Raw genomic sequence first — 26,255 nt, 5'->3', positions numbered from 1 at the left:
TTTAAGAGCTGAGCTAGGCTTACAATCTCTACACTCTACACTTTTCTGAGGAAAATCACACTGAAAGAGCCAGTGATTGGCTACAAAATTGATTCAACAAAGGGGACAGGAAAGAATGCTGCGATACTGAACAATTGGAAAGAAAAATGGAGCTTATATCTAGAACACCTAGACTCATCAATAGTAGAACTAATTGAGAACCCGGAGAAAGAAAAACTAAAGTGGGAAGATTGGATAAACACACGAGAAACAAAGCTAGCCTTCAAAACGCAAACAAATGCAGCAAACGAACACAGGAAAAGAGATACCATGCCACAATACCTGATGACATTTCTACAAATAATGCTGGACGTATATCCGACAAACGAATATCTCCATACCATAGGTCAACGAGGTGTGAAAAACAGTCAATGTAGATTCTGCAAAATCCAGGGAAATTTGGAAACTGTAAAGCATCTGTTACTATTCTGTATAGCTGTGAATCCGGACAGGTTGCAATTTCTAAACAGGGATTTGGAACACTTTACAACAAGAACGAACGAAGAGCGGTGGAGCAACTTCCTACAAGGAGGAACAAATCTACTTGACAAACTAATGAATCATCAAGAAAGAAGAATAGAAGGACCATTCAGTAGATAAACACATTAATGGACTTAAACTAATTCAAATATATGTTTTAACAAATCCTGGAATGGCCAGAACAAGACTGCTATAACATGGAAGCCAAATTAATAAGAGGAACAACAAATGTGAAATGTGGGGAAACCCAAATGTGTAAAAAAATATATATATATATTTAAACCAAAACACACAAAAAAGTGGTACTTCTATTCCCTCTAGACACCTCCACCACCTGCCCCACACCACCCCCTCTCTCTTTGCAAGCCAGAGACCTCTTACCTTTGTCCTTCTTAAAACTGAGGTACAGACACAAGCGGGTCTCCTCTTGGAGATGTCACATGAAATCTCGAAGAATGAATCAGCACTGGTTGCCACTAACAACATCATGAATGCAATTTTGATTCCAATTCTGAAAGACACCCAAATTGAGGGTGTCAAACAAGGGTTAGACATTGCCCAAATCCATAATCTACTGAAAGAGGGAGCAAAAAGTAGTGTTACAACTCAAGAACTCTTAAAGAAGCTCCCTTTGGAAATACAAAACTCCCAAAACCAGAATGAGATTCCAACAGGGGAGGGTGAAAAAGATTGCTTTGACGACACCCCGCTTTCAGACTCTATTCTGGAAGAATTTCGAAGACTGGCAAATGTCGACATTGACATCATTGAAGACACTGGCGATAGCGCCCAAAAAACTGACGGAGAGAATACACAAGATCAACTGACCGGCAGTGGGAGCCAGAGCCCAGAAGAACCTTTGAAAACCAAAAGCAAAAAGCGGCAAAAAAAGAAAAAAGGGGGCAGGTCCAAAGAAACCACTCCCTTTACTTTACATGACAAAAACACGAAGAAATCAAAGAACCAGAGAAACAATGTTCCTAAAAAAACAGGAAAGAACACATTTCTGAAAAATCTGACCACTCCGTATGGTGAAAAGACAGCGGAAACCAGTACAGCTGCTCTGCCTCTTTCCAATCCCTCTCAGACCACAAATCCGCTTACTTCACAAGCCAATAAATGTGCACCGGGGGAAAAAGGGAAGAAAAAGGCAGGCCCAAAATGCAAGGAAGGTCCCAGTGTTAGCAAAATTCAAACTTCAAACTTTGGTATGCAAACGGACCCTATAACATCTCCACCTACAGCCCTTAATAACAAAAATCAAAAAACATCCCATACAAACATGCCCCAATATTTTTGAAACAGAAATTGAATAGGGGAAAAACAAATGTGGGTAACTTGGAGGGAAATCAAGTTACTATAAAATTAGCGCCAATTTTCTTAAAACCGATGGGGAAAACAGGCTTCACCTCCGCTCTCACTAGTGCTGCTCCCTTAACAGCTGCCCAAGAAGCATCTCCACCAAGAGCCACAATTATTGAAGTTGATTGTCGGAATGGATTAGGGAAATTCACAAATCTTGCAATTTCTCCTCAGGATGACAACAGAGAGAAACTGGAAAGAAAACAGTACTGCTCACCCATAAGAAAAGAAGAAACTGTGAAGCCTAATTTTACCATTCCAAAAGTGTGGCTGAGATTAGAAAAACAAAATAAGGAAAAATCACTGAGCAGATCAGTTCTACTTTCAGAGATTAAAAAGAACTACAATTTGTTTCTCTTTGCCTCAGAAGACATTGAGTATCTTTCATTTCCGATCAGAGAAGATAAATTCTTTGTGGAAATAGCCCTCACTTCTAGAAAGGCGCAACAGGCCCTCATCACTAACAAACACGATCTAGCTAAAGAAGGTCTTCGGGTATTTCAATCAGAGGAGGAAGGAAGGTATGGCAATCGCTCAGGTCCTAAACAGACAGGAGTGGAGGACGCATCCTCCTCTATGGGCACCACCAGAGCGACAAGAGAGCCCCAAAGTAAAGTTTCACCTGGGCCCAAACTAAATGAGAACCTATTAGCAAAAATCCCAGAAATTGTCACACAAATCTTTCTGAAACTAGGCGAGGAGCAGAACAGTCTTTAGACAAAGGGGACTCGGATGAATTTCCTGGAACACCAGAGGGCCGAGTTTCCTGAGGAAAAAGCAGCTAAAAAATAATCTTCTACAACATAATGACATCATGCTTTTTCAGGAAACATGGCTGGTTAACCCCATTGAAATAGAAGGCTTCACAATACAAAATCTTAAGGCCGCACAAAAACTGAAAGGGAGACCAGCAGGAGGCCTCTTAATAGCAACCAAAAATTCTACTGTTAAAGAAATCGTTCCACTATGCAACAACATGGTGGGCATACAAGCCTGCAAAGCAGAGATAGGACGGAAGGATTCTCGGCTTACCCTAATCCTGGTTAATGTCTACTGGAACCCTGCTAGGTCAAAACTCCAAGACTTCATAGAATCCCTACACCTCCTACTGTCAACAGCTAAGAGCAAATATGAGGGAGCACAGATCATCATTGCAGGGGACCTGAATACTGACTGTATTCATTCAGGGAATGTGAGGTTTGGCCAAACTAAACAAAGTACTATACGGAAAGGGAAGCAATGGTGGGATTTTTTCCAGTCATGGAACCTGGACATGATGAATGAAAAAAGTAGGTCTGTGGAAGTGTCCAGACCAACCTGGCGTCAAGGGGCTCTGCAATCAACCTTAGACTACATCTTCATTTCATCATCTCTTACCCTACTTTGTCCCAGTCTTACTCTGGATTGGGAAGGGGGGAGTGACCACGCCAGGCTGGAACTCCTCTTCCCCAAAATTCAGAGAGCCCCCAACCCACATGTCACACAGGAATTGGAGGGTTACAAAGGTAGACTGAAAGTGGTTAAATACAGAAATGGGGGAAATAAGCTAAACAAACTTCTGGAGGCAGTTCCTCCTGTTATATGGGCAAATGAAATGCACCCAGAAAAATTTGGGAAATTTGTGTGGTCCACCTGCCAGCCAAGTGAAGGAAAGACCGCAGGGAAGCAGATGCACCTTCATAATTTCGATGAGGAAACATTCAACAAGTAGAGAATACTGCGCCAAACATTACGCCATATAAGACAAAATAAAACAGAAGACCAGCCCAGCTGTACACAAAAGCTCAAAAAGGCTAAACAAACGTATCGGAATTGGTCAAAGAACCACAAGCATCAAAAATGTCAAGAAGACGGGGAGAGAATGCTTTTCCTCCTCAATGCAAATAATTGTAGTAACTTTTGGGCGGCATTAAACCAACTGGAAACCGGCCAAAATAGCTCACTCTGCAATTTAGTCCCCGAGCACAAGTGGGTGGAATATTTGTCCAAAAACTTTGAAGCAACTGAACTCAGAGATCATCCTCACCCAAACGTAACCTGGTCGCTGACATTCTCTGAGGAAGAAATTGAGGACCTTATTACATCCTCCTCTGTCTCTAAGGCAGCAGGTCCGAATGGCCTCACTTAACAGGTGCTCAAAAACTGACCAAAGTTGTGGGCAAAATTACTCCTCCATTTATTTCAAGAAATTCTAAAGAATAAAGTCTTCCCACCATCATGGAAGAGCGCACTTATTATTCCATTTTTTAAGGGGGGTGACAGGCAAAACCCAGCGTGTTATCGACCCATCGCCCTTTTGGACATAGACAGCAAAATCTTTATGAGACTAATACTGAAAGAACTTACTCTATGGGTAGACTCTAGACACATCCTTCCCCCTCAGCAGACAGGTTTCAGGAAAGGCCTTTTTACCAGTCTTAATGGACTAATCCTGAACCTGTTGAGCGAAAGCTCAAATGAGAAAGAAGGTTCTCCACTATACGGGGCGTGGGTCGATTTATCAAAAGCGTTCGACCTTGTAGACAGATCCCTCCTCTGGCAGAAACTAAATAATTGGGGGATTCCGGCACCCCTTCTTGCAATGCTTATAGAACTCCACAAGAACATTACCATCAGAGTGAGATTGGACGAACCAGGCAATTTATCTGAAACAATCAAAGTCCTGAAGGGAGTATGACAAGGTTGCTTGGGTGCACCATTATTCTTTAATTTGTTTCTTTCAGACATTGGAGAGTTCCTAGCATCTGCATCATTAATCTGCCCGTTTATTAACGGAAGAAAACTCCATTGGTTAGCCTACGCAGATGACTTGGTGCTACTAGATGGTTCAGCGATAGGGTTACAACAACTCCTATCCAAACTTAATGAGTATGCCAAACTGAACGGTCTCATAATTAATCCATCTAAATCTAAGGTCCTCATCTTTAAACATGCAAAAAAAAGGGTGACCTCAAGAAACTGGGTTTTGGACAGCAAAGCAATCCCACGGGTGGACGAGTTAACATACCTGGGATATGAAATTCTTGCCCACCCTACCTTAAACAAGGTGATACACTCCATTCTGGGGAAGAAATCAAAAATTATTGCACAAATGAAAAATCTGAATGGAAGATTCTGCAAATTTTCTATAATTCCGCTCAAGAAGTTCTACATAGGCAAAGTTGTACCGGTCCTTCTCTACGGCCTTGAGGCAAAGCCTCTTTTGTGGAACTATGATTGGAGCAAAGTTGAGGGCTCTTTGTGGAAATCTTATCTTCATCTTCCATCGTGCACTCATCTCGCTAGTCTGAGATTTGAGTTGGGTCTGACCTCTCTGAATTGCCGCGCAGAGTGGAAGCTACTGTCCCTCTATCGTAACATAATTACAGCTAATGTATCCACCCTTTTCTTCGACGTAAATCAACATTTAAAAAAGTCAAAATCAAAAAAACTCCACGGCTTGGAAGAAAAGATTGCCTGCATTTTACATAGGCTGGAATTAACAACAGAAACTCTCACACAAAATCCTAAGAAAGTCAAAAAAATATTAGAAACGGAGGACTGGATTAAAACGATCGAGGGAATCAGAAGGCTTAACCCCCCAAACCTATTCCTGACAGCGGACAGAAAGCTCGGCACCATCCCCCGCTACCTGGAAAAATTCCCGGACCAAAGAATCACAAACAATTTTCTCAGACTCAGACTGAATATAGCCCACACGGGTGAAATACTGGACCAAAGAAACCAGGGTGAAAAGGCAATACGCTTTTGCAAGATCTGTGCCTCTCCGAATTTACAATCCCTCAAACACCTGCTGCTGGAGTGCGAAGGCACATGGGCGATCAGGGTATCATCACTGGGGAGATTTGTAACTAGAGAGGAGAGCCTAGTTCAGGACGTATTTTGGGATAGACTGATCTCTGGCCAAGAAGTCATGCTAACTGCTGAGATAGTAAACATTTTGGAGAAGCTTACTATCTTAAGGAACTATCAACAGACTAGTCATGTTCTTGAACTCTCCAGTCAAGGGGATCAGTCTGTCTAGTCAAATCCCTGGTTTCTAAGCCTGTATTTTGCCTTGTTATTGTATTTTGTCACTTTACTCCTTTGCTTCCTGTATTCTTAAATACGCAGGAAACAACTGCTTTTTGTATGAAATTGGAACTTTTAATATTTTTTCTTTGTAAAGGTTTTCTCATAAACCAAAAACAAATAAAAAAAAAAAAAGTTGACTGTTAATTGCCAATAATAGCATCACCAAAGAGCTGCTCAATCTTAACATTGCCCTGGCAGGGAAGCAGCACAGTGTTCGCTTTGCCCTTCACAATGTGCCAAGGATTTTGATGTTCCCAACATCTCTCTGCACTCCTCGAGAAAGACCAGCCCCGTAGGGAAACACCCAACATCTGAATAAGTAGTGATTTAATGGATGTGCACCATATCAGAATTACTCATCTGCGCTAAACAGCCCTGGCATTGAAGACCTGAAGCACAAAGACTTCTTCTCAAGAGATCTTTTATTGCAGCCTTATACAGTAATGCAATGCAGGGTCTGCAACCTGTGCCTCCCCAGATGTGTTAGACTACCACTTCCATGATCCTTCACCATTGGCTACACTGACTAGGGAGGATGGTTGTTATAGTCCAAAACATCTGGAGAGCCAAAGTTTGAAGAGCCCGGGTCCTAAAGCAAGTGATGAACAAACAAGCTTAACTTGAATAATAAATTAGAGAATATTAGCACAGCACGACTGAATTGCACCTGCTGATGCCCACATAGCTCAGCTATCTTGTTTCCTAGTAGTCATTATTTCTCTTTTCTTTCCCAGGAACTTTGATATTTGACAGCACACATTCAAACCGTAGGGTGCTCTAGCAATTTACCAATGCCCAGAATTACTCTGTCTCAATAAATTGCAACACCTTTACAGACCAGATAAGACAAAAAAGACAAACTACACACTCCCTAAACAGAGAGCAGCGTTGGTGCCACCAAAGCCAAAGGAATTGCTAAGAGCGATTCGTCTTCTCTCACTTTCCCACTTTTGCGCCCTCAGCGGCACGTAATTCAAATCAAACTCTGGGTCTGTCCGGTCGAGGTTAAGGGTGGGCGGGAACGTTGAATGGTAGCAAGACAGGGCGGTGAAAGCGGCCTCGATTGCCCCTGCCGCACCTAGCAGGTGACCTGTTGCTCCTTTGGTAGCAGAGACGGCGATGGAGTGTGAATGTTCTCCAAAGAGCCGCTTGATGGCTTGGTTCTCAGCAGCGTCACCTAGTGGCGTCGAAGTGGCATGCGCGTTGATGTAGCCTACATCTTTAGGGAGAATTCCTGCATCTCTGACAGCCGCCGCCATGCACCTAAGGAGAGGAGATTTCTAGTATACATTAAGCAATAACATACAGGGGCTACAATCACTAGTTGATTTTTATGACAAAATATTTAGAAAGTTGAAAGTTTAACACAACTCTGAAAAATATCCATTACATATAAACATATAGAAAGAAAGAAAGGTCACACTATATCCCATGCTCTGGAGCTGTACCTCAAATTGACCCTCTGCTTTTAAATGATCAATTACTTACCTATATTCTTCATTAATAATAAAAGGTTGAATCTCCTTCCTCCTCACAGTACTTACATCTGGAAGTACCAATCTCCCTGACCAGAACACTTATTTATTTATTTTTTAATTGCTCAGCCCCACCCGCCCATGCAGAGTACAAATACACACAGTGTTCCACTATGGCCCAGTTAACATTGCCGATACGGATAATTTCATACCAATTGGTAAGCAAGTGCATGTAGATCTAGTTCACGTGACCCAAGACCCATCCACCTATCAATAACTGCTAATCTGGTGGTGCCTTCTTGTCTTTCCACCATTTTGCCTACATAAACCAGCACTCCAACATCTTTTCCTTTGTAGTTGGTGAGCCAGTGCAAGTGGATATTGGTAACGTGACCTAAGAGCCACCCACCCACCTGCTTAGCCCTGCCTCTTCCTTTGTGATCTTAACTCTAAGACCAAGGGCATCTATCGGCCGGGTGTCCGAAGCGACCCACATCCTAGATGTCCTCACCCCCAACATCTACAGAAATCTACAACGAGACCGTCCCAACAAGATTCTAGGCGGCCTTGCCATCATTCACAAGGCATCATAGCCATGCAGCCAACTGGAAGTCGCCACCATTGGCTCTTTCGAAAACCTATCCTGCCACTTACATGCTCTCCCCAATGGAAAGTCACATTTCACCATATCAGCAGACCACCCAAGCCCTACACATGTTTCATCAAAGACTTCACAGACTTGGTGACCACCATGTCTCTAACGCACGCCAACAACATCTTCCTCGGTGACGTGAACATCCCTTGCAACCCAGCAACTAAGTCACTGAAGGCAGATCTCCAATGTCTACTCAACACACTGAACCTTACTCAGCACATGAAAAACCCAACTCACAGGAAAGGTAATATCCTCGACCTCATTATTACCGCTCTGCCTACCATTCATCACAGCTCTCCTATTCCGCTCAACTGGTCGTAACCATCTGGTGATCCCATTTGAGATTAGTCACACCACATCACTCAAGCAAACCCATTTGAAACCAAGCAAACTAGCCTTGAGATCTTTAAAAAAATTCCCAGTGGAGGCTCTCACGGAAGACCTTGCCAAACTCCACCTCACATGGGCTAATCTATCTCTGACAAACCATGGCTGCAACTTGTTTCTCCAAGACCTCAATGCCACCCTCACAAGTAACATCAACCGCCACAACCTAGTGAAACAGAACACCCTCAAGCCTAAAACAGCCGCATCCTGGTACGCCCAAAAACTCAACCTTAACAAATGACCCATCAGAAAACAAGAAAAGAATTGGTGAAAACCCTGTAGCGCATCCAACCTCGCCCTGCTCAAGGAACTCTGTGCCACGCAGATGATTGACCAACACTGCCAAGGCCAACTACTTGCTCTCTCTCCTCTGGAGGTGACTCCTTCTGGAAAGGCCTCCCTGCCTCTATCAAACTTGAGCCAGAACACCTGAAGCTCTCTCTCTCCAATGCTGACCAAACGGTATGCTGTGCTGACTGGCTACCCTCAGAGTCTCATGGGTACCAGGCCCCCCCTTGACCAGTAGCCCCGGCACTGCCTTCAGGCATACCACGCACTTAGGGACTGTATCTGGAATCCTACAGTCCCCTGCCTCCTTGCACTTACCCAGAGCCGAGTTGCCCTGGTTGCACTTACTCAGAGCATTGCTGCCCTGACTGCAGTTCCCCCTTCTGTCCCCATGGCACTTCCCTACTCCCTCCCCACTTTGCGTCTTGCACTTGCATGATTAGACTGACACAAGGCCTAGTAAGCTGGTTGTTTCGTCCTCCCTCTGTCCTCCCTCCCTTGCCTTGTCGCACCTAGAAACACTTGTGTACAGGCGCATTTTAAATGACTATCATATCATATATCATAATTACTACCAAAAGACCATACGCGAAGGCCAACAATGAAAGCAGAGCCTTCTTGAAAGCTATTAAGAACTACATCAACCCTCTGCCCAGTCATCAACTCTTTCTTTGTCAACAAGATCCTACTGATCCACCAACACAGACACCAACGCCACAACTGACAGGACACTCCACATCCCATCCTGCAAAACCACACCTACCTGGACAACTTTCAAGACGCTAACTATGCAAGACCTCACTGCCACCTTAGCATCCCACAAGGCCACATCGTTTCCAGACATCGTCCCTACCTCTGTACTCAAGACCCTTCCGACTGAAGTACTCCTCCCTTACCTGATCATCATCAACAGCTCCTTAACTCAAGGCACCTTGTCCTCAACCCTCAGGACCGGATAAATCCTCCCACCTCTTAAAGAACCAAAACTGTAACATGATGATCTCAGCTACTACCACCCCATCTTCCCTTCTTAGGTAAGACCCTTGAGAAAGCAGTAGCCACACAACTCCTCCAACACATCGAACCCAATAACCATCTTCAGCCCTATCGATCTGGCTTCAGACCAAAGTGCAGCACAGAAATGTCTACCATCATGGTGATCAATGATGTCCTTCTAATCCTCGATGATAGCCATCCTTGACTCCTGATTCTCCTTGACCTCTCAGCAGCATTTGACACAGTAGACCACCAGGCGCTCACCGACAATCTACATCGCAGCATGGGGATCGGCAAGATAGTCTTCAGCTGGTTCAAATCCTACCTTGCTAATTGCGAACAGTTTGTACAAATGTACTCTTCCAGATCACTAACACTACCCATCACCTGTAAAGCCCCACAAGGATCCATCCTATCCCGTGATCTTCAATCTTTACGTAGAATCGCTCAGAACCCTCCCGCTCCACACAACATCCACATCTACCAAAACACAGAGGACACTCAGATCTACCTCAAGATATCCTCCATCAAAGTCATCCACAGGATCAAGGCGTGCCTCACATTGATCCAGTCCTAAATGTCCAGTGCTCAACCCCTCCAAGACTGAATTCCTACTGCTGACCAACAACACAGAACACCCGGCCATCCAGACCTGGCTCCCTGCTATGAACCTCGAGGACTTCACACTCCAGGTGGCCATTGGGTTCAAGATCAATAGACACCTCACGTTCAAACAACACATAGCAAGGAAGACACACTTGGTACCAACTATCTCTAGTGCAGAAAATCAAGCCCTTAATCCCAGAAAAAAACTTCAGATCTGCTGTCCAAGCCTTGCTCCTCTCCCACCTGGATGGTGGTAATACCCTTTTGGAAAGCCTTCCGGCAACTACCCTGGCACCGCTGAGATGCAGACTACATGGTAAAGCAAGACTCATTAAAGGACTCTGCAAATTTGACCACATCACCCAGACCCTCATCAAGCTGTACTGCAAGCCTGTATCATCTTCAAATGCTGTTGCATCATCTACAAGGCTGTCATCCTGACGTCCCCAAACTACCTCACTGAGAAACTCAGCATCTCCGGAGGCCAGTGATCCATCAGACATATGGAAATGTGCAGACTTGACCTCAGACGGTGCATGAAGGAAAGAACAAAAAGACAGGCCTTTTCTGTCTACTCTCCAAGACTCTGGAACCTCCTCCCTGTCAACATCAGACTTGCCCCATTGTTTCTACAGTTCAGGAAAGAGCTCTAGGCCTTCCTCTTTCAGGAATGCCCCCTCCCCACAACACCTAGGTCCACACACCCTGCACTCTCCACCGTACCTGATATTTCATGATCTGCTCCCCATTGTCTCCTACCCTGGTGGCTTGTAGATTCCTTGATGCAAATTGCCCAGCTTTGCCCTCCCTGCTCCCTTTTTCTCTACTTCCTTCACTACTTACCTCACTGTGGTCTGCCCTCTATGATTGTAAGTGCTCTGTTGCTTCCAGAAGCTAGGTTCGCGCACAATAAATACCCTAATAAAAATAATAATAACTCAGGGTGGGAAAAGCAGATTGTATTTGACTTCATTTTAAAGTCTTTCTTATTAAGCACGTTAAGAAAAATAATATAATGCATTATATAAGTAAACCTCACAACAATTACAACAATAAAAACAATATATATATTTTTTTTTAAACATAATTAAGCTTTATACACATAGCAGGAGGGCTGTCCAAGGGGTTATGGCTCCTGAAGAACAAGTTAAAGATGGGATAACTTCTTAATAAGGTATAACAAAGTTCAGATGGTATATGGGCCCATACGTCCAGGTATGGCCCGAGAGGGAGGTTTATAACACTATTATAACCTGCATCCCTCTTCAAAATATACAGTGTATTGACAAGTACATAGAAGTTGTCAATACAAAAACTCACCTGAGAAGTTGCAGCAATTTGGCTGTGGGTATTCTCTGCACTGCTGACAAGCCTTAGACTGTAGCATTCAGAACAATCTTCAGGCTATACTGGTTTCTATAGTCTGCAGATTGTGCAATGAAATGATCTATCAGCATTTTAAGGGTTATAATTAAGCAATGATATGATATGGTAAGTCGGCAAGGGATAAGGAAGCCGCAGGTAAGTGGGGTGGGATGGATGTGGAAATTGGGGTTAGGGGCAAGAGGACACAGGGAGCGCCATGACACAATTTACTTCCTGCTGGTGGGGAAGATGGTGGCCTCCCACTTCAAAGAAGAATCAGAACGGGGGCTCTTCTGACATCAGTCTCGCCACTGCATCACTTCAAACCGGAACCATCCAAGAGACACTGACAATGAGTAGCTGAAACAAAAAAACATAAAATGGACCAGGGTCTCAGTTTCACCAGGCGACTTAGACAATGTGGCTCTTCCAAGCCCCTCCAAGCACCTATCTTAACTCCAAGAATTAACTGCCCCATGCAAGGGTGTGTAAAAAGGGACCTGTAACTAAAAGTATATGCCCACAATAAAGAAGGCTCTATCCTTTCAGAGATGCGATTGTGGCACAATGCTCACCCGTTCTGCCCGCCATGCCTCCTTTCCATGTCGGGCCCGCTGCGATTACGGGACCACCCTTTCTGGTGTTTCCTGTCCGGCTGCATTCATCCTCAGGGGGCTGCTATCTTGGCTGCAATGCAACTGAGCCGTGGTCCGGCGGCTGCATTCCACACACATGCAGCACGGGCAGCGTGGGTCGTCATTGGCAACCCCTGTGCCAGTGCGCTGGTTTCATTGGATGCTGTGTGCCATAAAAACATGGCGAGAGCCAGCCTCTGTGCGTAACAACCTCTTCTTGTTCTGAGGTAACGCTGCTGAGCGCTGCTCACATCCTTTCTCTGTAAAGCCCTGATCTTGCCAGTTTCTCTTTGGGCCTGTTGTTAGTATCCTGCCTTCAGCCTTTGCTTTCCTGGGTGGTCCTTTCTGCGTGGTGATGGGGAACTACTTCCAGTCCCTAGCTAGTGCTCACCTTCTAGTCTGTGTAAAAACATCTGGATTGGACGGACGTCAGCAAAGCCAGTATTCAGGTACGCAGGAATCACGTGGGGCTCACCTTGATTGTCTGAAAAAGTCACACAGTACGTGTGCTTTTCTGCCAGCAAAATCAAAATCCCAAGTTCCTATCCAACCCATACTTGTCCTTCAGGGTACTAGAATTTTCTTTCCTAATAACCTCTGGGTTTAGCTTCCAACTCTCCAGACCTAGCCCCATCAAACCTCTCCTTAATATAACCCATCAATTTTGTGGGTGGACCCTTGTTCAGAAGATTCCCCATAGGTGCAATTTTCCCTCCAATTATTGAACCCCCCAAACATTTTGCTTTTGTTTGGCTAACCTAACCTAACTTTTTCCAGTGGAGCACCGACTTGAGCTGCGATCCTCTGGGCTTTTGCTCATCCGTTATGGGGAAACTGACACGTCCTTCAGACTGTCAGTACTGAGAAACTATGTTTCCCTTAGTCTTTGACTATATTGCCATTTCTTGGTAACCGTTTATCTATGAGCCCAGCGCCTTATCGTACCGCGCATAGGGGTCCTTTTTGTTTTATGGCCCTAGACACCCTATTAGGATTTTTTGGTGATTGTACAAGTGTGCCTAGGACGAACTGGTGACAGTTTTAAAAGAACAATATCGCATTTACCGCGTTTGGCTCCGGACAGTGGCCAGTGCCGCAAAAATAGCTGTGCCTCAAAGTCTTTTGTTTTGCCCTCTGGCCATTTTGTCCCTTTGCCTTCCCCCAGGTCAAGAAGACCTGGGCTTTCCTTATTTGGGCATGCAGATTCCCACGAACACCGTAGCTTTCGCAGGCTTCTGCATTCCCTGTGTGTTCATGCCCAGGATGAGAGTTGGGACTGTCTGGTTCCAATTAACACTACTGGTGCCAGAATGTTTGGTGTGTCTGAATGACTGGGACCACCATGGACCGCGATTGGTCCGCGCCTGGCGTGCTTGCAAGAGAGCAGATCTTCCATTGTTTATCCCAGATTATGGTGCAAAGCTAATCTTGGATACGAGAAGGGGCTCTGCATCCATTCCAAGTCGATCAACTGAAGTTCTCTCTGAACTACAGAAGGAGCCAAGTATCCTGAAATGCTGAAGCAGACATGCTGGAAGGGTTGGCAACCTGAGCCCGCTGCTGTCCCATCGGACCTCTGCTTTTGCATCGATCACAGAAGGCTTGCAAGGGAACTTTGACCCTTTGGAGTAGTGGGAACAACTACTCTCGGCACCTCCTGATTACCCTTCAAAAGCATCTGATCGGAGTGTTCCTGGGCCATTTAGCGAACGGACCAGCTCAAACTCGGGGTTTTGCATAGGAGCGCCGACAACCCGAGTTCACACTCGAGACATGGGAATCGCTAGTTCATGTTCCTGGGCCCTCTCCCACCAAATTTCAGAATCATAGCTCCTCTTGGTCGCTATTTAGAAGAGTGCGGCACGCTGCAAGCATTTGCGGTCCCTGTGTCACCCTGCTGTCGTGATGGTCATAGTAGGAGCCTTGCCTGCCTGCCCCGCTGTGCTCTGAGACATGCTGCACTGGAACTGTCCTGTTTTCTTTATCATGATAAAAGGAAAGGTTACTGTCCTGCCACAGACGATCATCTCGTCTTGCAGTCGCAGAGAGCCAGATTGATGAACTGCAGGGGTTGAACCTACAAGCGACCTGGACTAGACTGGCAAAGTTTGGTCACGACTGTGTCGAGGGTCAGTGAGTACTTGCATCACTTACCGATGGCCCCCTGGCACAGCCATTGTTCTTTACGCACAAGAATCCAATAAAAGAATCACCTTAGCTGGGCTAGCCTGCGCTGTCTAGCCATTCCCAAAACTCGAAAGTTGCTCTGCCTGCAAGGGTAGACCCTACTCGAATAGTGGGACACTATTCTTCATCATCTCAAACCCCTTCTTAAACTACTACTGCCCCCTGAAGAGGACCCACTTTAGCTCGATACGCACGAGCATGCATTTTTCACACATTGCTGTACTTTTGAGTACAAGGCTCCCCACTTCGTAGGGTTGGACTGCTTAAGTTAGGGTTTGGTTCCAAAGGATTGCCTAATGCTATATCGGTGTTAATCCCCCTTCTTTTTCAGGTTGTGGTGGTGTTTGCTCCTTCTATTGCATTAGGTTAAACATAGTTGTATATATGTTAAATAGTGAAAGGCATGTGGTAACAGTTTTATATTACTGTGGTTTATTTGTGTTTAATTATAAGCCCTATAATAAAGGTACATGTATTTTTGATATGCACTTTTCTAGGAGTATTCTGTGGAGTTTTACTGTGTGTGCTCATTGTGGGCGTCCAATCACTCTCCCCCTTCCTGAGACCCCCATTTTTGGTACATCTGTCCATACCTCTTGGAGGGTTACCACCAGTGTATTGATGCACACATTAAAAAGGTGGGCTACAAGTACTGTGAGGAGGAGGAATACGACTAGGAGTAATGAAGATTACTGGTAAGTAATGCGATCATTACCTCCACGTCCCTCTTTCCTCGACCCAGTAATTATATTCCAGGGATGCCAAATACCAGCCAAAAGGTCCAAAAAGAAAGACACTGACCACCAAGAATGGTGCGAACAACCTCCAATACTAATTTATTCCACAGGAATCAATATGCAAATTATTGGTGCATTTATGGATAACAGAGCTGAACATCCCTTATACCAAACGTGATCCACAGATTAGTTAAGTCAATAATGACAGTACTCTGGTCCACTCAGGATGCCATTCCACATAGGTCCTGGATAGGTTCCCCTTCGGCCTCTGCCCAGGATGCCGCCATAACCCCAGTAGATTGCCCCTGGATGGAATCCCGGACCAGGACTTGCGATATTGAATAGGTGATATTGATTTATGGTAGCAAATTAAGTCTTCCTCCCTGGATCTGAGCCACCAAAGCTTACAAACAGACGCTCTGTCTGCCTAAAAGCTGACGTCCTATCCAGATATGTCAACATTGCTCTCTTGATATCCTAGGTGTGCCAAAACTATTCCTCTGGAGAGCATGTGCTGGGAAAGAAAGCAGGCAGTAAAATGTCTAATGAAATTTAGAAATCACCTTGGGTAAGAAGGAAGAATCAAGGCCACTGATTGACTCCGAAGGAAAGAAGATCTGCTCAGTAGTGCTCCAATCTCCCTCAAACTACGTGCTGAAGTAATTGCCACTAGAGAAAACAATTTCAATGTAAGCATCTCAATGTCAATTGAGTCAATGGGCGAACAGAAGCTTCTGTACAGATTTTAGAACCCAAGGGGGAACTCCTGAATGAACCTTCATCTTAGCCAACAGGGAACTATCAATAAATCAATCCTCTTCCAGTTCTATTTCTTCTACCTCTATCGAGGAATCGTCTATCCTACTTATCCTGTCTGTCTATCTATGTGCCTTCTCCCATATCTTTGTAGTGGTGTCCATCTGACTGCGTATCGGTCGGTCTCTTTATTTCACACTGGATGTGTCTTGCCGTCTCTTTCTCTCGCAGTCTCTGGATCTAGGTCACAGTGCTGTGCTAAAGTAAATACAATTACATTTGCCTATGTCTCTATTTTTGCACCTCTATCTTTATTTTTCCATTGAACGGTCTCTGTCACATTATCTATTTATCGCAGAATCTCTCTAGTTTTTCTGTGCCTGCCTATGTTTTTTGCTTTGCCTCTCTACACGCTTGTCTCCCTCTACCACGGCCTCTTTGTATATTTCTCAATATTCTCTCTGACTTACTGTTCTGTCTCTCAGGGCCTCTCTTTGGCAAAAACCCTGTTTGTCTATGTGGCTCGAAGTGTCTATCCTTCTATCTGCGTCGCTCTCTCTTGCAGTGCTCTACTGCTGCTTCCATGAACATATCTGACAGACTATGATGCACACAGACCTGCCAACAGTAGTGTCGCCAGGAGTAACATTAAGTTGGGCACACAGTGGTCCAAAGGCAAAAGTCGGGGGCCACCTATAGCTGGTAAACCCAAAGGAGCTCATGTTCTCAAAAAGTGTAATTTGACAGCGGGGAGCTGTTACGTGCTGACATACACGTAGGCAGCTCCCGGTGCCAAATTTTTGTCATTTGCAAGGTGCAGTGCAAAAGTGCAGGGTAAAAGGCGGTGTACATGTGTCTACACTGCCCTTTGCCTTGCACTCATGCCAGACAGAGTTTACTTTTAATTGCTTAATTGTTTACTTTTAAATGCCTGCAGAGTGTACATGCTTGCAAGGCATGCAGCGTTCACAATTACAATTAAATGCTGTGCGACATGTTTGCATGTTGGGCAGTGCTTAATTTAAATTGTGAACACTGCTTATCAAGCGAGCATGATAAGCAGTGTTCACAATTACAATTAAAACCTGCCCGTCATGCAAGCATGTTGGACAGGGTTTAATTGTTAATGCTGCCTGCCATGCCAGCATGGCAGGCAGCGTTTACAATGGATCTCCATGGGGGGTGCGTGCTTTATGCTGATACATAAAGCTTCCATACTCTATTGGGTTCTCCAGCATTTGGCACAGCATGAAAATCCATGTTGGCGCAAATGCAGAGGCATTTGTATGGCAGAGAGGAAAAAAAGCGGCAGAAACGCAAGTTGCGTTCCGCCCCTCCTCTCTGCCATACAAATGAATGAAAATGTGGCATGACATGAGAAACATGCCTAAAAGGCTTCCGCAAGGCTTTTACGGCATGTTTCTTACTTTACACCCCCCCATGAACATGAGCCTCATAGTGTTATAGGCTAAATAATGAAACACACACCCGTTCACTTTTTCTAGTGTAACATACTGATTTTAGTTCTCAGCTAGATGCGTGAAAATACTATCATCTCTCTGCCAATCCTTTCATAGCCCAGCGTCATGCAGATCCCCAAAAGGTAGTATAAAATTAGATTTGTGATTAAAAGTGACAGAAGTCACACTTAAGGCAACACTAATTTAAAACGCTGACATTAATCTGAGACTTTGCTTGGAATTATTATTGCTAACATTTAGACATTTCTATACTGAAAGTTTTTGGAAATGCCTTGTGGGGGTGAGGGGTTACATTTCTAGTTAAGATAATGGCAATTTTTGCAGTGCTTGGAAACACAAATAATATGCCACATCACACTTGCTATGAAGATGATAATCTTAAAGTCGTTTTTAGTTTTGGCTATTAGGTGGCGCTGAACGCGCTACCTTTAATCCAAAACTATTATCATTAAAATAAGAGCTTTAACATAAGGGCTTCAAAAAGGGGCTTTGAATCGGAGTCTGTAATGATTTTCAGTGCAGATGACATATGAGGATGGATTTGTGTTGTTTTGGCTACGTGCCTTATCCATTTAATGCCCAACTCTAAGTCAAATTCATATGATCAACCACCCATTGCCACTGAAAACCAAACTCCATTTGCGCTCCTTAACTGTATTCACATTGTGTGCTGAATTTGACAGCCATTTATACCTCCAAAATGGCGGCTGTCATATGTTAATGTTAATAAAAAGTTATTTGACTTGATTGAGGCTTTAAAAAATATTGACTACAGCTTTTAAGTAATGTTACATATTTTAATGTATTTTGTATTAAAAAGAACAAAGTCGCTGTTATAGTTACGTTTCGATCTAAAATATCTCTAAAAATACCCATGTACTTATTTGTGGGTGTTGTTCCAGTCTGTTGTGTTTTAAGCAGTACACGATTGGATCTGCAGTTTTGTGATGTTAGTAGGCTGTGATTGGTTGTACAGTCTGTGCTTTTTTGGGCAAGACAGACATTTTTTTTAATACAGTACAGTTTGTCAACGTTGAATTCATGAACTCGCAAGAGCCTCTTTTGTCAGAACTCACACTCCATGTGACCACACAAGGGAGGTGACTCTACAAAGTACCTTTTCATCTTGTCCAGCGTTACTGTACCTCTATAGCCCTTTTGCTGCACTGCCACTCCATTCAGAGCCGGCTTGTGTGCTCGAGCATGGCTGGGCATTGCACTCGCTTCAAAGGCTTTGACTGATATCCTAGACTTTGATTTTTGGTCACGTGGAACACTGATTGTGCCGCTGCTTAATAGAGTACTGTACATTGGGCAATAAACAGGGGATCATTGATTAAGGTGCTTTACACAGTGCTATTAATTTGCCACTTTGCTGGTAATTCTTTTTTTGCACCAGCAAACGGATGGTATGGCAACTAAGCCTGCACATATTTTTTTCCATTTTTTGGGGGGAGGGGATCTAATGAAAACAGTCTGCATTGCAAATATGGGCCAAGCGTTAAAACATTCTAATTGAATTTCCAGATTTATTCAGCTGGCACTTACCATGCCAAGGACTTGCACGGTGTAACTAGCGGGACGGAAAGTTGTCCTTGTGCGCAACAACGCAGGAGAAAGCATCATGCGTGCCCTTATTCACATGTATAATAGAATCATAGATAACTAAAAGACTCTAAAATTGTATGAACAGTGGTGGACTTCAGCTGTCGGCCAGAGCTGCCTCTTGTCCTCTTCTTTCTTCCGTGGCTTCGCTTACAGCACAATTAACTCACATTTAATTTTTCAAACACAAACCTCGCCTTTCTTCTGTTTTGACTAAAGCATGTTATTGAATTCATACTTTAATGACTCTAGATTTGCAGCATTCCAGTGGGCGTTTGGTGTCACAGAAGCTCATAGATTCACATATGCCCAACCTCAGTTTCGCATAACACAGTGGGAAATAAAGAGGCATAGCTCTACATCTCTAATGCAGATCAAAAAATTCTTCCGCAAGTGCTGCTCCTCGGTATTAGCCTAATTGTTCGAAAATTCAGTCAAATTAAATTAAATATACATACGTGGTGGGCTAAGGGAATAGGGGGGATTCTCCCCCCCCTTCGCATTTTCAACCAAATAACGAGCAAAGAAAATTCGGTCAAATGTGAAAAGGTCAAGTATTTTCGACCAAGTAGACCTAAACCATGCTCATCCCATTGGTTTGGGTTCATGCTGCACTCTCCTATGGGCAAGTGAATTCAAAGTATTTTTATGTTGGTACATGACGCTATCCAGGGTTCATAGGATCTCCCCATCTGTTTCCCAGCCATGGGGGCGAAATTGCGGTTATCCAGGGTCTATGTTCTATACTTGTTTTAATAAACGTCAGAGAAGGGAGCTTGCTTGTCGAGTGAGAGCTGGTGGGGGTACAGTAGTATTTAGGTGCTTGAATCAGTTCAATATCTCACACCTCGTTTATAAGTGGCAAGAATGTGGCCATCTAGTTACCAATATAGTTTTGGGGAATACTTTATGTGAATACTTTATGTTCGACACACATGTATTATTTTATTGTGCAGAGAAAAAGGTCAGTACAGTAGGACAAGGCGCTGTACAAATGTGGAAGCAGGGTCATTAGTAGCAGTAGCTGGAAAAATGCAATTATTATTCCAGCTGAGGAATTCTTTTCTCAGCCTTGAGTGGACCGTGGGAAGAGGAGAGTTGATGCTGCCACATGTGATGTACCGAAGTGCACCATCCCCAAGTTCCTTGCAAACATTTCAAAGAAGGTAGCAGGCGCTCCTCTCCAGAAAGAACATGGCATGATAACCTGTTCTCAGATGAGAGTTTGCAGCACACGCTTTTTGCTCACTGTACCTTTCACAGATGGGAAATACCCATTTGCATATCAGTCTTTGTCCCGCCCACATGGGCAGTCCAGCACCATATGCTATGGCAATTCCTCTCTGAACAAGAGTACCAAAAGCAACCCCATACAGACAATTTGTTAAATAATGCAATTCTATCTGGGATCACATTCTGCTTACTTTTCATTCTCTTACACACCAGCACCCTTTATCACATCCGCCTTCAAAACTTTGCACCCTCCTCCTTGCACCCTGGAACCTATAAATGCAAAATGCAAATAACCTTAATAAAACACCAAAACTATTGGCACTGCCAATGCTTTATTTTTATTGGAGTGGACAGAGGAGAGAAGGTGGGGCCCGGGGGCAATATTGCAATGAAACTTTCTTTTACGCTGTACTCTTGAGCGAGTGCTGTTGTGAGAGCATATAAGCCAATGAGCTAAACTGTCTACCCAGACATGAGCCAGATGAACTTCCCAAGTTCAAATCTCGGTAGGGCTGAATCAGACCCTCCATCCTTTGGGGATCAATTTATTGAGTACCGTTACATTTGGTTGTTAAAGTGCTTAAAACGAAAGGAATCCATGCTATAGCAAAAAAAGTGATATTACATTAACTAGTCCCTCCCACCAAAAACAGACACTCCTAGGAACTCTTTGGGCTAGCTCTATCATCGAGTAATTCACACTTTGTGTTATGTAGTGTCATGATGCCCGCTTCCGGGGAGCCGGTTCAAGCCCTGCATCCCAGAAAGCGGACATCCAGTCCCCAAGGAAGGACCCAGCAACCCCATATAGGGGCCCTTTGGACAGTGTCCTGGCGCCTATGGCGCCAGGCTCATAAAAGACATCAGTCCTGGCGCCATAGGCGCCAGGCTCATTATGGTAGTGCTTGGGTGCACTTACCTGATGCAGACCATGCTGCAGGATCCCGACCTCCTTGAGGCCTGAAAGGAACTACTTTACCTGTGGGAGTAATTTACCATCCGGGCGTGGTCGGGGAAGGATACATACCTGATTGGAGGAAGGATACATACCTGGAACTTCATCCAAGGCTATTTAAACCCCACCCGAACAGCCACACGTGCTTCGCATTGTTCTGCATCTAGCAGCTGGACGCTCACCGTGTCTGCTCCTGCATCCTGACTTCTTCCACGCCTGCCAGCATCCTGAATCACCTGCAAAGGAAGAGAAGAAGAGAACAGAAGAAGGAAAAGTCCTTACCTGCTAAAACCGCATCCCGGCGACATCTCGCCGACAATCCTGAAAAGGAAGACTTTTATTTAAAGCTCATCGCGTCGATCGCTGCAGCGCCGCATTCCACTCACCTTTACACGGCGCCTCCATGTTCAGCAGCGATCATCCGAATTCACAGTCACGCCCCAGCGCCTAGGGAGAAAAAGACCAGAACAAAAGGTGAGAGAGAGAAGGGAATAAGGAAAGCTAAATCTCCATGTTAAGACTTACCTGCTGATTCATTCCCTCTCCATTTCGGGTCCGCGCCACATCCTGGCATTTGCGGACCCCGGCCCCTAAGGAGAAAAAGAGACATCAGAGTTAATGAGCGAATGAAAAGACATTACCAAAAAACGCTCATTAAAGACTTACCTGATTTCTACAAGGATTTCACCTCTCATCTCAGGTCGGTGCCTGTTCCCCGGCATTCCGTACCCCGGCCCCTATGGGGAAAAAGACACTAGCATTAGTACATTAATGCATGGACACAAGGGGAACCTCTTATCAAAAAAACTTACCTGGAAGCCAAGCAAGTTTGGTTCTCACCAATCCGAAAATCCAGTGAAGTAACTGGATACCAACGCGCCCCTGCATCAGAAGCAGGATGGAGAGCTCGTCCTTCCAGACCCTAAGGTGAGACGCTACGAGGAATCACAGAAGGGTTTAGAGGAGGGTGAGATGGTGGAAAGTGGGGGGCCGATTGCATTACCCCGCAGACAGTTAATCCCCTATTTTCGCCTACAGAAGGATACTTCTGCGAGCCAGACAAGCCAGATTTGGGGGCCCAGTCCAGTCCGTCTTCCGAACCCTGCGCATCACCTTAGAAGAGGTCACAGCAGCGCGAACCAGGCCAGCGCCTCCGTGGGAGTCAGGTGAGCGTTACATGTAGGGCCGGACAGTTTTATTTCTATGCAGTGTACTGAGAGTTAATGGCTTGGTAGCACCTGCAAAGGAGCTCCTGTTGTAACAAAAATGTCTTCACCAAGTGTGCCTGCAGCCATTTCACTTAAACGCAATGTGTGTGTAATCACATATTTTCATTGCACAGAAGTCCTGCTAAAAACAAGAAGTGGCAAATCCAACCAATTTATCTTGTGTATAGGTATTAGATAGACATTTTCCAGACAATTGTCAGGCACTCACACCATTTGCCAGCAGTTACCATCTTATGGCCGGGTAATCTATTATGGCAGTGACTGGCAAATGCCTAAACCATGCTCGCACAAAAGCAAAAAACTGTTGGATTTGTCAATGCTTGTTTTATCTTGGCCCATACATTGCAACAGGATCCAGTTCCAAATTCAGGGAGATGTTTTTATGGAACCATTTGTGAGGGAGCTTATCTACAACACTAGGCAGGAAGAGATCGTTTGATATTCACAGAGAGTTGCACACATTATGGCAGGCGTGGGCAACCTGCTATGTTATGTTATTTACACTTATAGCATGCACGTTCACCAAAAGGCATCTTGGCGCGAGAATGACAAGGTAGTATGAGCAAGAAGCTAAAAGAGTAAAGTTTTGAGAGAACATCTGAATTGAAGATTGTTAACCGTGCTTTGAGGTACGGAGGGCAGTTCGTTCCATAGAATTATGGCTGCTACCGAGAATGCACGCAGGTTTTTTATTGTACGTTATGCATACATTTTCAGGGCATGAAAGAAGCTCCTTTTCCATTTGCACCAGTTCATCATACTAGTCCAACTAGCTTAGCCCCCTCTGGTGTAATTTCCCATGCTTCTTCCATAAACCGGCGCATAGAAAGCATGCCAAGGAAATCTAGTTCACCAGTATGTCTCAGATGCCTTTTCTTTCAGTTTTATTTGTAGTTTGTGATGGGGCTATTTGGTTCCAAATAAGATATATGCCTGCTCCAGCCAAGAATTCGAAGCTACAGAAAATAGGATGCGCAAAGTGATGGAGGATGCCTCGGACATTCCAACTGGTGTGGCAAAGCAGGGTCTGTCCTTTCTAAATTCAAGTTGGGCCTTCTTGCCTCTCCTTTTATGTTTAGATAAAGCCGCCAGTGGGTTCCTGTGGCAGGCTCAGTTGCGTAGGATTTCACTACAGAGTGATCAGATATGGCTATTATACTTTCTTAGTGCCAAACTGCTGTTTTTGGTCTTGGTTCTAGGTAGCAATTGTTCAACATTCGTAGACATCTCCTGGGCTTCAAGGTCAGAAATGTCTGAAAGTCTGGTGGAATTGTGCACATACAGCTGGAATTGAATGACCGTCGCAGGATGAGGCACTGGTGTAAAGATCACTGGGGATGTCACTATACTTCAGTATAATATCCACCTCGTTCACTAGTATCTGCTTCAATTCAAGTTATTCCTTTTCCATATTGGAGCCTAGTCCCAGCACTGCGTCATTGTGGCCACAGTGGCACTCAAACTCGGGTATAGGCAACTCGGGTATAGGCTGGTGGGTGCTGAGAAGATACCGCAGAGTAAAGCATAGGACACAAATCACTATCCAGAGTAGGGCAATGCAGTGCAATATTTTCCAAGTCAGGTGAGATGGATACAATGGTGCAAATAATATTGTCATATTTCTGAGATGGAATAGTGTTAACTGGCCTAGACCCAGTACCTAGAGATTCCCTCTGCAGGCCAATACACAAATTCAAAAATGAATTATTATCAATCAATCATGGGTGATGCAGAAGCAGCAACTGACATAATACTGAGTCACGTGCTGATATTCTCCAACATATCTTCTACATGCTCCACTAGGATGGACGACGGAGTAACAGCTGAGAAGAAATTAGGGATTTTTAGACAGCTCTCACTGTACTCGCGCAGAATTAGATTTGCTTTCTTGCCAGGATCACGCAGCCTCCAATAATAATACTAATAATAATTTAGCATTTACAATAGCGCTACGAACCCTCAGGTATCTGAGCGCTGCTTATTATTACACATGGTGTGTGGTGCTCATTTAACGACCTAGGAAGGATGAAAGGCTGAGTTTGGCCCTGCTGGGATTCGACCCTGCGTCAGCAGGCTCTGCACAGATGTCAAAGCGAGCACTCTACTCGCTGTGCTATCGGACCGGCAATGGGCTACCTGTGTGGGTCCGCTTCCTGCGGTGCCCCAAGGGTGATTTCTGTCTCGTTTCACCTCACTGTGCAACAGGTAAGTCCGTGTTTTTGTCAGTTTGAGATTTTTCTTTCTTATCTTTCCAGAATACTGTGACGTTGACAACGAAACTGGAGAGTAATAATTCTTTGTGTGCCTGGCAGTTGTATTCGATCCGCTACAGTCAGCACGCTGCAGCAGTGACTAACATATTACCCTTGGCACTACGAGGTAGAACACGCTAATGCGCAGTATCCAGTCTCAGAGCCTTTGCCACTTGCCCAACAGAGAAATCCCAAAGTACACTTATGCAGAGAAGCAGCAAAGCAAAGTCGCGGCAGGGAGCTAATGAGGCATAAAAGAGGTAACCTTCATGCTCACCTTGTGTCCGCCGTGGGCACAGACCAAACGGCCACGGTGTGCTCAGCTCTACTGCGGTTATGGCTTCAGGCTTCAAACGATGTTACTCATCAGGTGAGAAGTCTCAACATGGGTAGCCACTTTTACCATGGACTGCCACAGACTGTCCAACTCAGCGATCCACTCTGCGCTGTAATCTTTATTTATTTTTTATTTATTTGCATTTTTAAAGCACTCACATAGCCCGCAGGCATCAAGGCTTGTATATAATCGTACAGTTCAGATAGAAGTCGTAGCAGATTCCAATTGCTCTTTTCTCTCAAGGTCTGCTTCTGGAAGCTTCTTTTGCTTTGTACTTCCATATAGCTGAATTCTGTGAACCCAGGATGAGTGCTGAGCCTTCCCCTTGACTGGTGACATGTCTAGAAACTCCCTTCTCCTGCCTGCGACTTGGTGGGGTGGTTTCACTATTGACTGAACTGCAGGGAAGGGTTGAACCTTCGGCCACTCTGAGTATTAACTGAGCTGAGGGAAGCACATGGTCTGCTAATAAAGGACCACTATGGGAATCGTCCTGTACCAGCAAAGACCCCTTTCAGTTCCAGTCTGGATATTCCTTCAAATGGGAAATAGTGGGGGAAGTAGTCCTACTCATCCTGGTCTGTTGGGAACATCTGGGTATCCTGAGATAAGGAGGAGCTCTCTGAGGACACCTTGGCCCTAGGAACCCAGGTAAAGATTTTATTTCGACCTATTCCACTCTAATCCGTAGGTGGCTCTCCCAGTTGCAGTTGAGGCTTTGCAGGCTTGGCGACTTGGCCAGAGGATATCGCTAGTCTCAAGTGCCTGGAAATGGAATCTCCAAGCCATTTGACTATGAGCGTGATGTCACTTTATCACAGGGGGGCTTCTCCTGGATTAGCGCAGGCCCCATCATTGAGGGCTTAACAGGCATGTCTGACGTCAAGTAGTACATTGGCTGTGAAGTGCTGGTCCCACATGTGAAAAGGTTATGTCCCCAGAACACCGAAAACCATTTATGAATCGTAGTAATATTCAGCCCTACAGATACGATGCATATTGGGCCTTTTAACGCAATTAATTCTTGTCAATATGGCACCTTTCTTTTTCCTACATATCCATTATGAGGCTAATCTTGGCAGCACCACCATAAATCATGGAGTTCACTGCTGACATCCAAC

At 44.7% G+C, this 26,255-nt stretch overlaps 1 protein-coding gene across 1 annotated transcript in view; it reads right to left on the bottom strand.

Annotated features, from left to right (window-relative positions):
• Positions 1 to 6,359: 6,359 nt before the first annotated feature.
• The window catches only part of OXSM (3-oxoacyl-ACP synthase, mitochondrial), a 128,792-nt gene continuing 108,896 nt past the window's right edge, over positions 6,360 to 26,255 (bottom strand). Inside the window, exon 3 of the mRNA XM_069648770.1 lies at positions 6,360 to 7,218. Coding sequence (XP_069504871.1) covers positions 6,816 to 7,218 — 403 coding nt within the window. The 3' untranslated portion in view covers positions 6,360 to 6,815. The remainder of the gene's footprint in view (positions 7,219 to 26,255) is intronic.

This window comes from Ambystoma mexicanum, chromosome 2q, assembly GCF_040938575.1.
Source record: "Ambystoma mexicanum isolate Mex_15411 chromosome 2q, UKY_AmexF1_1, whole genome shotgun sequence".
In the NCBI taxonomy this organism is placed as follows: Eukaryota; Metazoa; Chordata; class Amphibia; order Caudata; family Ambystomatidae; genus Ambystoma; species Ambystoma mexicanum.
This window is presented reverse-complemented; position numbering and strand designations above follow the sequence as displayed.